Here is a 16,526-nt window from a genome sequence, read left to right as displayed (position 1 = left end):
TGAAATTCAGCACTCTCAGATTAATTGCCCAAACCTGTTAGATCCAACCGTAAAAAATTCTCGAATAAATCAACTTTGAAGTTTTCCGGCAATCTTTAACACGCTAATGCAAGGTCGATTTTTTCTCAACAGGCTGTGTGGATGTCTAGTAAGAATGCTCCCCTGCCATATGGGGAGTTTAGGGTCGATTTCCGGCTGATTCAAATTTTTTAACAATATTGTATCTCTTGCTAACAAATCCATGATATTTAAAATATGTGAAGATGAAAAAAGTCAGTAGCGCTAGAGTCTGGTAATCGCTGGTTCGAGTCTCGTTTCAGTCATTATTTGTTCGTTTTTTTCCGTTCAGTTCTCACACCTACATCATTTAAATATGAAAATTCATCAAATGTATGCTAATTAACAGTGTCTAATTGCTACTTTCATAGAAAAAGCACGTTTTCTTGTTTTTAGTTACATATTGCACACAAAAATCCGATTTTCGTTGTAAATATAAACTCTTAATTACTGATCGTTTATAAAAGGTTGTTTGCGCTAAAAGAAACATCACAATATAAATTCTTTTTCATCCTTAACTATTGTGGCCCTCAGTGAAATTTTCATGGAACATGCACCTTTGTTTGAAATTTTCACATACGAATCGAATCCACGCCAGACACATGGTAGGCGAGCACTCTATCAAAAATGGTTCAAGGGACTCTGAGCACAATGGGACTTAACATCTGAGGTCATCAGTCCCCTAGAACTTAGAACTACTTAAACCTAACTAACCTAAGGACAGCACACACATCCATGCCCGAGGCAGGATTCGAACCTGCGACCGTAGCGGTCGTTCGGTTCCAGACTGAAGCGCCTAGAACCGCACGGCCACACGGCCGGCACTCTATCACACAGCCACACTGTAATATGGAGCGGTTGTTGTTGTACCACTGAGATTCAATATTAAAGCACCGTGATCGGAAAACAATGAAGCTCCCTATGCTTTCAAGCAAATTTAGTTCTAAAAGGTAATATCTCAGTTTAACAGCGGTAGGTCCATCTTTAAAAAGTTAATAGACATACATGAAATATACAGGTCAGCCATTACGCGACAGAACATTTAGTTTAAAGAGGCATCTAACCATTAAAAGAAAATTCACCCTTACTGATGTGTCGACAGAAGTGCCGACACAGTGTGGTTGAGGGGACCGTAATGCACGCTATAAGCTCACGAAGGATGGAGTGAGGTCTGTAACAGGATACGTAATGAATGCTATAAAGGAAAGTACGTAGCTTCTGGAATACTTAACTTTAATCCATCATTTGTATACATCGTTCTTGACGATACAAGGGAGACTCTGTAGATACATGCAATGTTACTAATGGCGCCTTGCTAGGTCGTAGCCATTGACTTAGCTGAAGGCTATTCTAACTATCTGCTCTGCAAATGAGCGAGGCTTCGTCAGTGTGCATCGCTAGCTACGTCGTCCGTACTACTGGGGCGAGTGCTATTCCGTCTCTCTAGACCTGCCGTGTGGTGACGCTCGGTCTGCTATCACTGACAGTGGCGACACGCGGGTCCGACATGTACTAATGGACTGCGGCCGATTTAAAGCTACCACCTAGCAAGTGTGGTGTCTGACGGAGACACCACACTTACGAAAGATGCTTTTTATTTCCATTAACGGGCATTCAAGTGGCAAAACCCCAACAAGCTAACAATGAATGAATGAAAGGTACAACTATGTCCAAGTCAGATCTTGGTAGCAATGTTAGGACCGTGTAATGAATGTTTCCTATGGTGAAGAAAGCAGCATATTAGCAAGTGCTAATGAAAAGTGAACTCGGAAGAACATAGACCGTTCACAGATCCCACAAATCAAACAACTAGTAGCAGTCATCAGTTGTCAAAACGGCTAACTCCGAAAAGTTAACAAATACCGCGCCACCTGAACTATTTCACGGAAAACCATTACTGGCCGAATCTCTCCAAAGTTGCAGTACTCAACTGCATGTGAACGGCAGTTAACAGCGTACTTGCCTCATCTTCACGTGTGCGGCCCGCGAGGATGCCAGCAAGACCGTTGTTCGTAGACGCAGAAGGCAGAGTCTCTCAACAGAAATTCTGACTTCTCCCTCCAGTTTTGGAAAAACTCCCAAGTTAGCCACCAGTGACGGTAATGATTCCGAGAGCCGTCCAGCCCCTAGACAAGTTTTGCTGGGATCGCAAACACCGCCTCAATGAAATTTCAAAGTTTCGACAGAGCGCCAGCAAGAGTTTTTGCTCATTTTGTGGATAGGGATCAGTGATGTTAATAAAATATCGATATATCGATATTTTTCCAAAAGTAACATATATATCGGCGATATTCCCCCCCCCAATATATATATATATATATATATATATATATATATATATATATATATATATTCACAACATTCGGTACATATTTGAAGCTGCTATCTTGAAACTGTAAATTTACTTTCACTGTGTGAGGGAGCCTTACTGCTTTTTCAGCTTTCATCACGTCCTGTCTTTCTCTTTGACTGTGTGAAGCATGTATATGTGGCACAAAAGGCGAAGTCCGATTACACTAGGGGGCGGGGAGGGGGGGGGGGTGAATGGAATAAGATTATTTCCAATGCATGCAATATGTAATTAGAAACAAGAACACGTGTATTATTCATAAAAATGATGATGAATTTTATAATTGTTAGATGTAGGTATTTCAAATTGAACGGAAAAAAGATGACTTAGGCGAGCCATGAACTGCACTAGATTATCAACCTACTACGCTACCGATTCCTCTACACATCTAACGTGTGCGTGTGTCTAAGCTGTATCAAGTACAGTCCCTGGGGAAACCTCAAAGCCGATTTCTTCTGTAAATTTCTCCTACTTTACAACATTGAGAACAACCTATTTCTCGGCACTTTTCAATCGTGTTCAACATGCGTGTTTTACTACGGAACATCAGGGAGTCGCAGCCATTTTCATATTGCGTATTAACAGCGCGAAAATCAGACTATAACAGTACAGAGATTGGGACTGCAGACGATTTTTGAAGTAAAAACTACATACCTAAGGCGTGATTAAGAAAGACGTTGATGGCTGTTAATACATTAGAATAGCTCAAAGTTTCATTTAACATAACTTAGTAAAAACATATCTAATGCATAAATAGGAGCCGGCCGCGGTGGTCTCGCGGTTCTAGGCGCGCAGTCCGGAACCGTGCGACTGCTACGGTCGCAGGTTCGAATCCTGCCTCGGGCATGGATGTGTGTGATGTCCTTAGGTTAGTTAGGTTTAAGTAGTTCTAAGTTCTAGGGGACTTATGACCACAGCAGTTGAGTCCCATAGTGCTCAGAGCCATTTGAACCATTTGAACCATAAATAGGACCTACTTCCAAGAGCACAACAACATCAGTGTACGTGTGCTATGGTATCTGACCAATCGTCGCGTTTGTCTTTGTTTAAATTAGGTTCATTCTTATCATGAACAGAGTGTACGCTGCTGTGCAGAATAAACGGAAAAATACAGCTTCTCAAAACTTGAAGTGAACGGCTACTTCACTTCCTACCTTGACAGTAAGGGATATGTGGAAATACACCTGACCATTAAAATTGCTACACCAAGAAGAAATGCAGATGATAAACGAGTATTCATTAGAAAAATATATTATACTAGAACTGACATGTGATTACATTTTCACGCAATTTGGGTGCATAGATCCTGAGAAATCAGTACCCAGAACGACGACCTCTGGCCGTAATAATGGCCTTGATACACCTGGGGATTGAGTCAAGCAGAGCTTGGATGGCGTGTACAGGTACAGCTGCCCATGCAGCTTCAACACGATACCACAGTTCATCAAGACTAGTGACTGGCGTATTGTGACGAGCCAGTTGCTCAGCCACCATTGACCAGACGTTTTCAATTGGTGAGAGATCTGGAGAATGTGCTGGCCAGGGCAGCAGTCGAACGTTTTCTGTCTCCAGAAAGTCCTGTACAGGGCTTGCAACATGCGGTCGTGCATTATCCTGCTGAAATGTAGGGTTTCGCTGGGATCGAATGAAGGGTAAAGCCACGGGTCGTAACACATCTGAAATGTAGTGTCGACTGTTCAAAGTGCCGTCAATGCGAACAAGAGGTGACCGAGACGTGTAACCAATGGCACCCCATACCATCATGCCGGGTGATACGCCAGTATGGCGATGACGAATACACGCTTCCAATGCGCGTTCACCGCGATGTCGCCAAACGCGGATGCGACTATCTTGACGCTGTAAACAGAACCTGGATTCATCCGCAAAATGACATTTTGTCATTCGTGCACCCAGGTTCGTCGTTGAGTATACCATCGCAGGCGCTCCTGTCCTTGATGCAGTGTCAAGGGTAACCGCAGCCACGGTCTCCGAGCTGGTAGTCGATGCTGCTGCAAACGTCGTCGAACTCTTCGTGCAGATGGTTGTTGTCTTGCAAACGTCCCCATCTGTTGACTCAGGGATCGAGACGTGGGTGCACGATCCGTTACAGCCATGTGGATAAGATGCCTGTCATCTCGACTGCTAGTGATACGAGGCCGTTGGGATCCAGCACGGCATTCCGTATTATCCTCCTGAACCCACCTATTCCATATTCTGCTAACAGTCATTGGATCTCGACGAACGCGAGCAGCAATGTCGCGATACGATAAACCGCTGTCGCGATACGCTACAATCCGACCCTTATCAAAGTCGGAAACGTGATGGTACGCATTTCTCCTCCTTGCACGAGGCATCACAGCAACGTTTCACCAGGCGACGCCGGTCAACTGCTGTTCGTGTATGAGAAATAGGTTGCAAACTTTCCTCATGTCAGCACGTTGTAGGTGTGGCCACCGGCGCCAACCTTGTGTGAATGCTCTGAAAAGCTAATCATTTGCATATCACAGCATCTTCTTTCTGTCGGTTAAATTTCGCGTCTGTGGCACATCATCTTCGTGGTGTAGCAATTTTAATGGCCAGTAGTGTACATTTGCATTTTGCAACTTGTGTTTGTGGTCTTCAGTTCGAAGACTGGTTAGATGCAGCTTTCCGTGCAACTCTACCCCGTGTGAGCCTCTTCATCTCCGAGTACCTACTGCAACCTACACCCTTCTCAGTCTGCATAGTATATTCATCTCTTGGTCTCCCGATTTCCCCCCCCCCCCCCACCCCAACTTCCCACCAATACTAAATTTGTGATCCCTTGATGTCTCAGAACATGTCCTATCAACCGATCCCTTCTTCTGTTAAAGTTGTGCCACAAAGTCTCCTCAATTCTATTCAGAACTTCCTCATTACTTACGTGATCGACCCACGCAACCTTCAGCATTCTTCTGTAGCACTACATTTTGAAATCTAGCTTCTATTCGCATTTTGTTCTAACTGTTTATCGTCCATGTTTCACTTCCATACATGGCACACTCCATACAGAAAAGACTTCCTGACAGTTAAATCCATATTCCATGTTACGTGATCTACTCACCTATCTTCAGCATTCTTTTGTGGCGCAACATTTCCAAAGCTTCTATTCTCTTCTCATCTAAACTGTTTATCCTCCATGTTTCACTTCTATACATGGCTACATTCCATACAAATTCCTTCAGAAAAGACTTCCTAAAAGTTAAATCTATGTTCCATGTTAACAAATTCCGCTCCTTCAAAAATGCTTTCCTTGCCATTGGTTCAAAAAATGGTTCAAATGGCTCTGAGCACTATGCGACTTAACTTCTGAGGTCATCAGTCGCCTAGAACTTAGAACTAATTGAACCTAACTAACCTAAGGACATCACACACATCCATGCCCGAGGCAGGATTCCAACCTGCGACCGTAGCGGTCGCTCGATTCCAGACTGTAGCGCCTAGAACCGCTCGGTCACACCGGCCAGCTCCTTGCCATTGACAGTCTGCAGTTTATATCCTCTCTACGTCGGCTGTCACTGATTATTTTGTTGCCCAAATAGCAAACTTCATCTTCTGCTTTAAATGTCTTGTTTCCTAATCTGGTTTCCTTAGCACCACGTGATTTAATACTTCTACATTCCATTATCCTCGTTTTGCTTTTGTTGATGTTCATCTTATATCCTCCTTCCAACACATTTTCCACGCCGTTCAACTGCTCTTCCAGGTCCTTTTCTGTCTGAGAGAAATTCAATGTTATCGGCAAACCTCAAAGTTCCTATTTCTCCTCCATGAACTGTAATTCCTACTCCAAATCTCTCTTTGGTTTCTTACACTGCTTGTTCAGTATACATATTGAATAATATCAATGATATGCCATAATGCTGTCTCACTCCCTTTTCAACCATTGCTTTCTTTTCATGTCCCTCGACGCTTAAAAACTGCTACCTGGTTTCTGTATAAATTGTAAATAGCCTTTCGCTCGCTGTGTTTTACCCCCACTACCCTCAGAATTCCAAAGACAATCAACTCTGTCAAAACTTTCTCTAGGCCTACAAATGCGACATACAGTACGTAGGTTTGCCTTTCTTTAACCTATCTTCTAACATAGGTCGTAGGGTTAGTATTACCTCGTGTGTGCTTACATTTCTCCGGAATCCAAACCGATCTTCCCCGAGATCGGCTTCTATAAATTTTTCCATTCTTCTGTAATGGAAATGCCATGTAGCTAGGGCCTCCAGTCGGGGACGCCGTTCGCCCCGTGCAAGTCTTTCGAGTTGACCTCACTTCGGCGAATTGCGCGTCGATGGGGATGAAATGATGATGATAAGGACAACACACCACCCAGTCCCTGAGCGAAGAAACTCTCCGACCCAGCCGGGAATCGAACCCGGGCCGTTAGGTATGACATTCCGTCGCGCTGACCACTCAGCTGCCAGGGGCGGGCATTCTTCTGTAAAGAATTAGTGTTAGTATTTTGCAACCATGACTTATTAAACAGATAATTCGGCAATTTTCACATCTGTCCGCAATTGCTTTCTTAGGAATTGGAATTACTACATTAATCTTGAAGTGTGAGCGTATTTCGCCTGTCTCATACATCTTCCACACCAGGTGGAAGAGTTTTGTCTTGGTTGGCTCTCCCAAGGCTATCAGTAGTTATCACGGAATATCGTCCACTCCCGGGGCTTTGTTTCGACTTAGATGTTTCAGAGCTCTGTCACATTCTTCTCACAGTATCGTATCTCCCATGTCATCTTCACCTGCGTCCACTTCCGTTTCTATAATATTGCTTTCAACTTCATCTGCCTTATAGAGATCCCCTATACACTCCTTCCACCTTTCTGCTTTCCCTTCTTTGCTTAGGACTGGTTGACCATCTGAACTCTTGATATTCATATAGCTACTTCTATTTAACCCAAAGACCTCTTTAATTTTCCTGTAGGCGATATGTACCTTTCCCCTAGAGAAATGTGCTTCTAAATCCTTATATTCGTCCTCTAGCCATTCCTGCTTAGCAATTTTGCACTTCCTGTCAATCTCATTTTAAACACGTTTCTATTCCCTTTAGCCTGCTTCATTTGCTGCGTTTTTAAATTTTCTCCTTTCATCAAATAAATTCAGTATTCCTTGTATTCTAGTATTTCGTCTTTTCACCTGCCTGATCCTCTGCTGCCTTCATTATTTCATCTCTTAAAGCTACCCATTCGTCTTCTACTGTATTCTTTGCCCCTGTTCTAATCAAACGTTGCCTAATGCTCCCTCTGAAACTCTCAACAACCCCTGATTCTTTCAACTTATCCAAGTGCCATCTCCTTAATTTCCTCCCTTTCTCCAATTTCTTTAGTTTTAATCTCAGCGACACAGATAGCCGTACCGTAGGTAGAACCAGAACAGACGTGTATCTATTGAGAGACGAGCCTTTTCAGTAGCTGCTGCGGCAACGGTCTGGACGATTGATTGATATGGCCTTGTAACATCAACCAAAACAGCTTTGCTGCGCTAGTACTGCGAATGACTGAAAGCAAGGGGAAACAACAGCCGTAATTTTTCTCGAGGACATGCAGCTCTACTGTATGGTTAAATGATGATTGCGTCATCTTGGGTAAAACATTCTTTAAGTAATATAGTCACTCACTTGGATCTATGGCCGCACAAATGTTCACGATGAACAGCGGAGTGGCAGTCCCAGTACTCTGACCGACACATCGTTGATCAAGCGAACCAAAAAGTTCGAAATGGTTCAAATGGCTCTGAGCACTACGGGACTTAACATCTATGGTCATCAGTCCCCTAGAACTTAGAACTAACCTAAGGACATCACACAACACCCAGTCATCACGAGGCAGAGAAAATCCCTGACCCCGCCGGGAATTGAACCCGGGAACCCGGGCGCGGAAAGCGAGAACGCTACCGCACGACCACGAGCTGCGGACCAAAAAGTTCGAAACTATGTCTAGTGACGATTAGTTGTCTGGCTAATGAATTCCAAAATGTTTGTGGAACCTCAATTTGCATGGCTCTCACCGAACAGCTTGCATATCCCAAACTGCACGCGAGGTGGGTTCCAAAAATGTTTACTGATCAGTCCAAAGAGCAAAGAATGCTTAGTACACCACAGTTTTTGGAGCGATACAGACAAGATGGAGATGATTCGTTTTCCACAGTGTTATGGGCGGTGAGAAGTGAATATCGTGTACAAACGCAGAATCGGAACAACAGTTAATGTAGTAGCGCCGTTAAAGTTCGCCCAAACGAAAAAAGGTTAAGCAATCTCCGATCTAGAATCGAGAAATGATGGCTACTTTTTTTGGGGACGAAAGGGGCGAAGGGCTTGAAAGGGGTGCAGTAGGTGAGAAAGGAGAAATATAGAACTGCAGCCTATCCCCGATGTTATTCAATCTTCACACTGAGCAAGCAGTAAAGGAAACGAAAGAAAAATCTGTAGGAATTAAAGTTCAGGAGGAAGATATAAAAACTTTGAGGTACGACAGTGACATTGTAATTCCGTCAGAGACAGAAAAGAACTTGGAAGAGCAGTTGAACGGAATGGACAGTGTCTTGAAAGAAGGATATAAGATGAACACCAACAGAAGTAAAACAAGGATAATGGAATGTAGTCGAATTAAATTTGGCGAAGCTGAAGGAATTATATTGGGAAACGAGACACTTAAAGCCGACCGCTGTGGCACGAGCAGTTCTAGGTGCTTCAGTCTGGCACCGCACTACTGCTGCGGTCGCAGGTTCGAATCCTGCCTCGGGCATGGATGTGTGTGATGTCCTTAGGTTAGTTAGGTTTAAGTAGGTCTAAGTCTAGGGCACTGAAGACCTCAGATGTTAAGTCCCATTGTGCTTAGAGCCATCTGAGACACTTAAAGTAAGAGACGACTTTTGTGATTTGGGCAGCAAAATAACGATGCCTGCAGTAGAGGGTATACAAAATGTGGACTGGCAATGCCGAGTAAAGCATTTCTGAAGAAGTGAAGTTTGTCAAGATCGAATATAGATGTGTTTGGAATTATTTTTATGAGGATACTTGTTTGCAGTATAGCCCTGTATGGAAGTGAAATGTAGTGCTGCAGAAGAATGCTGAAGATTAGATGGGTAGATGAAGTAAGTAATGGGGAAGTATGAACAGACTTGGCAGGGAAAGAAATTTGTGCCATAACTTGACTAAAAGAAGAGACTGGCTGATAGGACGCATTCTAAGATATCAAGGGATCATCAATTCAGTACTGGATAGAAGTGTGCTGGGTAAAAAAATTGTAGAGGGAGGCCAAGACATAAATATAGTAAGCAGATTCAGAAGGCTGTAGCTTGCTGTAGTTGTTCAGAGATAAAGCGGCTTTCACAGGACAGGGCAGCATGGGCAGCGCCATCAAACCAGTCAGTGCTCGAAGATGAAACCAGCAATGAGGCTAGAGGAGCTGCTTTGCGGTATTTGTCTCATGGGTAGTGATTAATTTTTTCCAGTGTGCTTTTTCTAACAAACATGTCGGCCTATGTACAGCCAGTTGTTTTGTTCTCGTTATTAAGATGCGGTTGAGATGTGCAGTTTCCTGCCGCAAGAGCCGTGTGTTGCTTCACCACTGTGTGCACAAAACTGAGTTTATGTTTACCTTTGCGACGGCGAAGAGAGCGACAGCTGCGAATACGAAAGCGAAGTAGCTCTTCATGTCGACAAATCGCTGACGATCGATACGCGCTGGTCGTACATCAAGTGTCGCCACAGGCCAGGTCACCGCCATATTTGTACCCTGCCGAGGCTCCGGGCCTTGTTATTCTTCCGGCGCGCATGACTGTCACACGCTTCCGTTAAAACCCAGACCCTGTTATTACCGCTTCTGACGTGTGAAAAAAGGGACGAAAGCGCTAGCACAAAAAAAATGGTCATGACTGGCGGAAACGAGCGTGAAAAATCACTTGTTAAGTTGCAGGTGGCCGTTAAAAAAATGCAGACGCATTTCCTGTGCCACGTTCGGCGACTTTGTGTTTCAGAGTCTGGCCGGGATTTAGTCTGGAACAATTATGGCCAAACCGTGTACACGAGATGCTGCACTGCTTTTTAATCACGAAGAATTTCCCATCAGTTCGCCATCTTCTTGTGTGACTCACACATATTAATACACAAAGGAACTAAAGACTTTAGCTACCAGTGGGCATTTATTGTTATGGATGGAACAAGTTGAAAATTTGTGCCAGAATGGGATTCGAACCTGGGTCTCCTGATGAGGTAGAAGGGTGAGTCAAATGAAAACCTTAAATTTGTAATAACAAATCGAAATTTCGCGCCGTTATCCTGTAAGTTGTTAAGCGTGCTACAAACAACGTGCAGAATGGCCTGTAGGTTGTGAGGGACTTAGCATCTATGGTCATCAGTCCCCTGGAACTTAGAACTACTTAAACCTAACTAACCTAAGGACATAACACAACACCCAGTCATCACGAGGCAGAGAAAATCCCTGACCCCGCCGGGAATCGAACCCGGGAACCCGGGCGTGGGAAGCGAGAACGCTACCGCACCAACACGAGCTGCGGACTGGCCTGTAGGTGGTAGCATAGAGCAGATGCACACATACCTTCGCAGTATCAGTATAAAGATGGCCGCCCCAATTGCAACAGGGAAGAACAGCGTTCTGTTATTCGGTTTCTGCGTAGTGAAGGTGTGAAACCTATTGAAATTCATCGACGAATGAAGGTTCAGTACGGTGATGCATGTCACAGCAGTAAGTCTACGAATGGAGTACGCAAATGGTGTGACTTCAGTGGAAGATGCTCCTCGTCCAGGTCAGGCACAAAGAGTTGTGACCCCACAGAACATTGCAGCAGTTGAAGCTATAGTGAAGGAAAACCGCCGAGCGACACTGAATGACATTGCAGCTTGTTTACAGATTAGACATGGGCCAGCACACCGCATTGTGCATGACGTGCTCCAGTTCCCCAAAGTGTCTGCAAGGTGGGTGCCACGGCAGCTGACTCCTGAAATGAGAGAACGACGTGTTGACGCTTTTGAAGAACTTCTTCGGCGCTTTGAACGAGACGCTGATTGCTTCCTTGCAAGAATCGTTACTGGGGACGAAACCTGGGTTCACTTCCACCAACGGGAAATGAAGAGAGCGAGCAAGGAATGGCGCCATTCCTCATCACCAAAACCAAAGAAGTTTCGAACCATCAGCAGGGAAGATTATGATGACTCTCTTTTGGGACGAAAAAGGCGTCATTTTGGAGCATTACATGCCTAGAGGCACCACTGTCACATCATACACAGGTCTCCTAAAATGTCACCTGCGGCCTGCAATCAAATCACAGGGACGAGGATTTCTGTCAGCAGGTGTCCTTTTGCAACATGACAATGCAAGGCCATACACTGCCCGTACAACAGTTGCAACAATCACAGACCTGCATTTTGAGTGTCTTCCTCATCCACCATACCCACCAGACCTTGCCCCAAGTGATTTCCATATGTCTGGACCACTCAAAGACGCAATGGGAGGAAAGAAGTTCCGTTCTGATGAAGAGGTACGTCACGCGGTGCATGAGTGGTTTCGCGGACTACCAAAAGAACTTTTTTCTAAAGGAATTTATGCACTTTGTAAGCGCTAGAGGATTTGCATTGAGCGTGGGGGAGATTACGTTGAAAAGCGATACAGCTCTGTACCACTTCTGCACAATAAATAATATTTAAAAAATATTTAAGGTTTTCATTTGACTCACCCTCGTAGATGCGCTGATCAGTACGCCATCCGGACACAGTGGCCACCACAAGCGCATGGACCACCGCAGCATCGGTATAAATACACTCCTGGAAATTGAAATAAAAACACCGTGAATTCATTGTCCCAGGAAGGGGAAACTTTATTGACACATTCCTGGGGTCAAATACATCACATGATCACACTGACAGACCCACAGGCACATAGACACAGGCAACAGAGCATGCACAATGTCGGCACTAGTACAGTGTATATCCACCTTTCGCAGCAATGCAGGCTGCTATTCTCCCATGGAGACGATCGTAGAGATGCTGGATGTAGTCCTGTGGAACGGCTTGCCATGCCATTTCCACCTGGCGCCTCAGTTGAACCAGCGTTCGTGCTGGACGTGCAGACCGCGTGAGACGACGCTTCATCCAGTCCCAAACATGCTCAATGGGGGACAGATCCGGAGATCTTGCTGGCCAGGGTAGTTGACTTACACCTTCTAGAGCACGTTGGGTGGCACGGGATACATGCGGACGTGCACTGTCCTGTTGGAACAGCAAGTTCCCTTGCCGGTCTAGGAATGGTAGAACGATGGGTTCGATGACGGTTTGGATGTACCGTGCACTATTCAGTGTCCCCTCGACGATCACCAGTGGTGTACGGCCAGTGTAGGAGATCGCTCCCCACACCATGATGCCGGGTGTTGGCCCTGTGTGCCTCGGTCGTATGCAGTCCTGATTGTGGCGCTCACCTGCACGGCGCCAAACACGCATACGACCATCATTGGCACCAAGGCAGAAGCGACTCTCATCGCTGAAGACGACACGTCTCCATTCGTCCCTCCATTCACGCCTGTCGCGACACCACTGGAGGCGGGCTGCACGATGTTGGGGCGTGAGCGGAAGACGGCCTAACGGTGTGCGGGACCGTAGCCCAGCTTCATGGAGACGGTTGCGAATGGTCCTCGCCGATACCCCAGGAGCAACAGTGTCCCTAATTTGCTGGGAAGTGGCGGTGCGGTCCCCTACGGCACTGCGTAGGATCCTACGGTCTTGGCGTGCATCCGTGCGTCGCTGCGGTCCGGTTCCAGGTCGACGGGCACGTGCACCTTCCGCCGACCACTGGCGACAACATCGATGTACTGTGGAGACCTCACGCCCCACGTGTTGAGCAATTCGGCGGTACGTCCACCCGGCCTCCCGCATGCCCACTATACGCCCTCGCTCAAAGTCCGTCAACTGCACATGCGGTTCACGTCCACGCTGTCGCGGCATGCTACCAGTGTTAAAGACTGCGATGGAGCTCCGTATGCCACGGCAAACTGGCTGACACTGACGGCGGCGGTGCACAAATGCTGCGCAGCTAGCGCCATTCGACGGCCAACACCGCGGTTCCTGGTGTGTCCGCTGTGCCGTGCGTGTGATCATTGCTTGTACAGCCCTCTCGCAGTGTCCGGAGCAAGTATGGTGGGTCTGACACACCGGTGTCAATGTGTTCTTTTTTCCATTTCCAGGAGTGTAAATGTCGTGTGGCTAGGGCCTCCCGTCGGGTAGACCGTTCGCCTAGTGCAAGTCTTTCGATTTGACGCCACTTCGGCGACTTGCGCGTCGATGGGGATGAAATGATGATGATTAGGACAACACAACACCCAGTCCCTGAGCGGAGAACATCTCCGACCCAGCCGAGAATCGAACCTTAGGATTGACAGTCTGTCGAGCTGACTAAGCTACCGGGGGGGGGGGCGGACTGCAGCATCGGTGAGATGCGACGACTAATGAGGATAATAGTGAGCAGGGGCATTACGTCAGTAGTCTGTGGTCTAGTTGAGAATTTGGGTCTGACATGAGTGGTGGTAGGGTAGTCCCTGCACTTACGATGACCACTGTGTGTGGATGGTGCATGGTCAGCAAATCTGCCTAATAAGCAGAAAATCCGGGTTCGAATCCTAGTGTGACACGAACTTTCAACTTTTCCCATTGATACAAGTCAACGCCCACCAGAAGGTAAAGTCCTCAGTTCTCTTGTGTCTTGATTCATAGTAGCTGTAGGAACGGACGTGTCCGCCTTTTCAAACGGAAAGGGGGTTGTGTGAAATGTGAAACGAATATTGAATAAGGACTTGATGTTTCTTCCTTACAGGTGACGTGGAACCTGATGGGAAATGCTGATGCTAACACGTAAAGGCTAAAGGATGTGCTCAATGCATTGTGCAGCACATTGTCAAGTTGGTGTTATCCCATACTTCCCGGAAGGTGAGCACAAGCATCAATAAACTACTCTGTGAGGTGTGAACAGACGCTTGAACATTTCCACACAGATTCAAATGTAATGAATCTAAATCTGGAGAACGTGGCGTCCATTCTGCCAGACTTCTAAGACCTATTCATCCTCAAGGAACCTGGATATCCACTTATGCCTAACCAAACAGTCCTTAATGAGTAGGGACACCCTCGAGATGAAATAAAGTTTGAAACGTCCTATTTTCAGACAGCAGCACATCTTCGTCTAACAACTGCAGGTAACGGGCTGCTGTTAGTGTACCCTGAATGAAGAAAGGATCCAACAAAACGAGAATCCCATATTCCACACCACATCTTACTTGCTAGGAGCCAGTTATACTCGATGGTTCCATCCGCTGAGGATATGTGATTTTGCTCATTGACTCTCCGTTCATGTATACATCCACTTTATCCGTAAACAGTATGTCACAGTGGAAGCAACAGGTTTCGTCTCCAGCTCCCATGTCGCCTAAACTGCATACTAAACATGACGATGTGGATCGTCCTCAGTGAGGGTTATTTGGAAAGTAAGGAACAATCGGTCGCGAAATGGAAACCGATGACGTTTTGCACAGGGGTGTTGGACAGTGTCTCTAGTATGTCCGTCGATGGCGTTGCGTCGTTCTTTTTAGTTCTGAGCACACTGGGAGCACAAAAAGATACCTAGAACAATAGTGGCTCCCACCAAGTACGAGGGCCTGGTGAGAAATTTCGCCTGAAGCTATGCAGCCAACATTACATAACTGTCGTGCATTTTCTTTTTCAAGACAATTCTAGCCACATTCTGAAGGGGCAATGAAGATGCTGCTGCATCGTTTTCAATTGGATTACCCACAATACAGCCTGTAATTGTCTCGCTCTGAGTTTCATCTCTGCTCACATCAATCGCTAGCTATGAAGACAACATTTTGGCACAGACAACGAGCTGTAGGCCAGCGTAGAGAATTAGCGGGAAGCACTGGCGGCTGCCGTGTATAACGAGGGAATTGGAATGTTGGTACAACACTACGACAAACGTCTAAGTCGCATCGGCGACTATGGAGATAAGTAGCTAGAAGTTGTAACTAACTGTTGCAAATAAAACAGTTTTGATTTTCACTGTGATTTCCATTTCGCGACCTATCGTTCCTTACTTTCCGAATAGCCCTCGTAACATTACCATTTTGTAGGAGTGCATTTTATGTGGAGCCAAAATTCTCATTATTGATGTATGGCTGATCCCAGTTGTGTGTGAGATCCACTCTAGAAAAGGAGTACCCAAAGTTTCTGGGCTTGGAATCTACTACATGTAATTTGGTCCATTTAGAGAGCATCTGACTTAAAAATTCATAAAGATTTAAGTACAAAAAAATATCGTAGCCAAAATTAACCATTTTAATTACGAAAAGTACATACAACATAATTTCCTCTCAATCAAAAGATCTAGACTGATGACCACTCGATTTTCAAGATATTACACAAGTGTAAAAAAATGCGACCATTCTTACCGTATTTGAGGGAAGTGTTTCATACTTAATTTCTGTAACTGTGCTTTCAAAAGATCAAGTTTTGCACGAAGCGCTCTATAGAAAACATAAGAATTACGACGTTTGGTTCTTTGCCTTGAAGTGCTTTGTTTAATCCATTTAGTTACCTATCATATCAGTTACAAATGCCAGGTCGAACAACCGGCTCAAATCATATAGTTGTGATTTATCTTCCTCTCTTTCACACACAAAAAATTTTGTCGCTGGCAGAAGTTCTCTACATCTCTTTAGAACCATACGTTTACTCAGCCGTCGAAGTTCGGTGTGCAGTAGCAGGTCTCCATGCTGCCATGTTTTCCTGTGTTTAGCTGCACTGTTGACTACCTGTTAAACAAATTATGTAGCTTTGCATTTGCTATGCAAATATTAGCAGGTGCAACAGACATGAATACAAGGAAAATTGCATACCACAGCTACTTTCAATCAGTTGTAGGGTATGGTATTATTTTTTGGGGAAATTCAAGCAATATATTGCGCATACTAAAGTTACAGAAAAGAATAATAAGGAACATGTGTACTGCCCATCGAAGGACATCATGTCGCCCACTATTTGAAAAACAACAGTTATTAACAGTTCCCTCCTTATACTTCTATGATATTATCATCTTTCTACATA

At 45.2% G+C, this 16,526-nt stretch overlaps 1 protein-coding gene across 1 annotated transcript in view; it reads right to left on the bottom strand.

Moving 5' to 3' along the window:
* The window catches only part of LOC126424915 (uncharacterized), a 32,650-nt gene extending 22,488 nt beyond the window's left edge, over window positions 1-10,162 (bottom strand). Inside the window, exon 1 of the mRNA XM_050087757.1 lies at window positions 10,024-10,162. Coding sequence (XP_049943714.1) covers window positions 10,024-10,152 — 129 coding nt within the window. The 5' untranslated portion in view covers window positions 10,153-10,162. The remainder of the gene's footprint in view (window positions 1-10,023) is intronic.
* Between the last annotated feature and the right edge of the window lie 6,364 nt (window positions 10,163-16,526).

Source organism: Schistocerca serialis, chromosome 10 (genome assembly GCF_023864345.2).
Source record: "Schistocerca serialis cubense isolate TAMUIC-IGC-003099 chromosome 10, iqSchSeri2.2, whole genome shotgun sequence".
NCBI lineage: Eukaryota > Metazoa > Arthropoda > Insecta > Orthoptera > Acrididae > Schistocerca > Schistocerca serialis.
The sequence above is the reverse complement of the archived record's forward strand: the minus strand, read 5'-3'. Positions and strand labels throughout refer to the sequence as shown.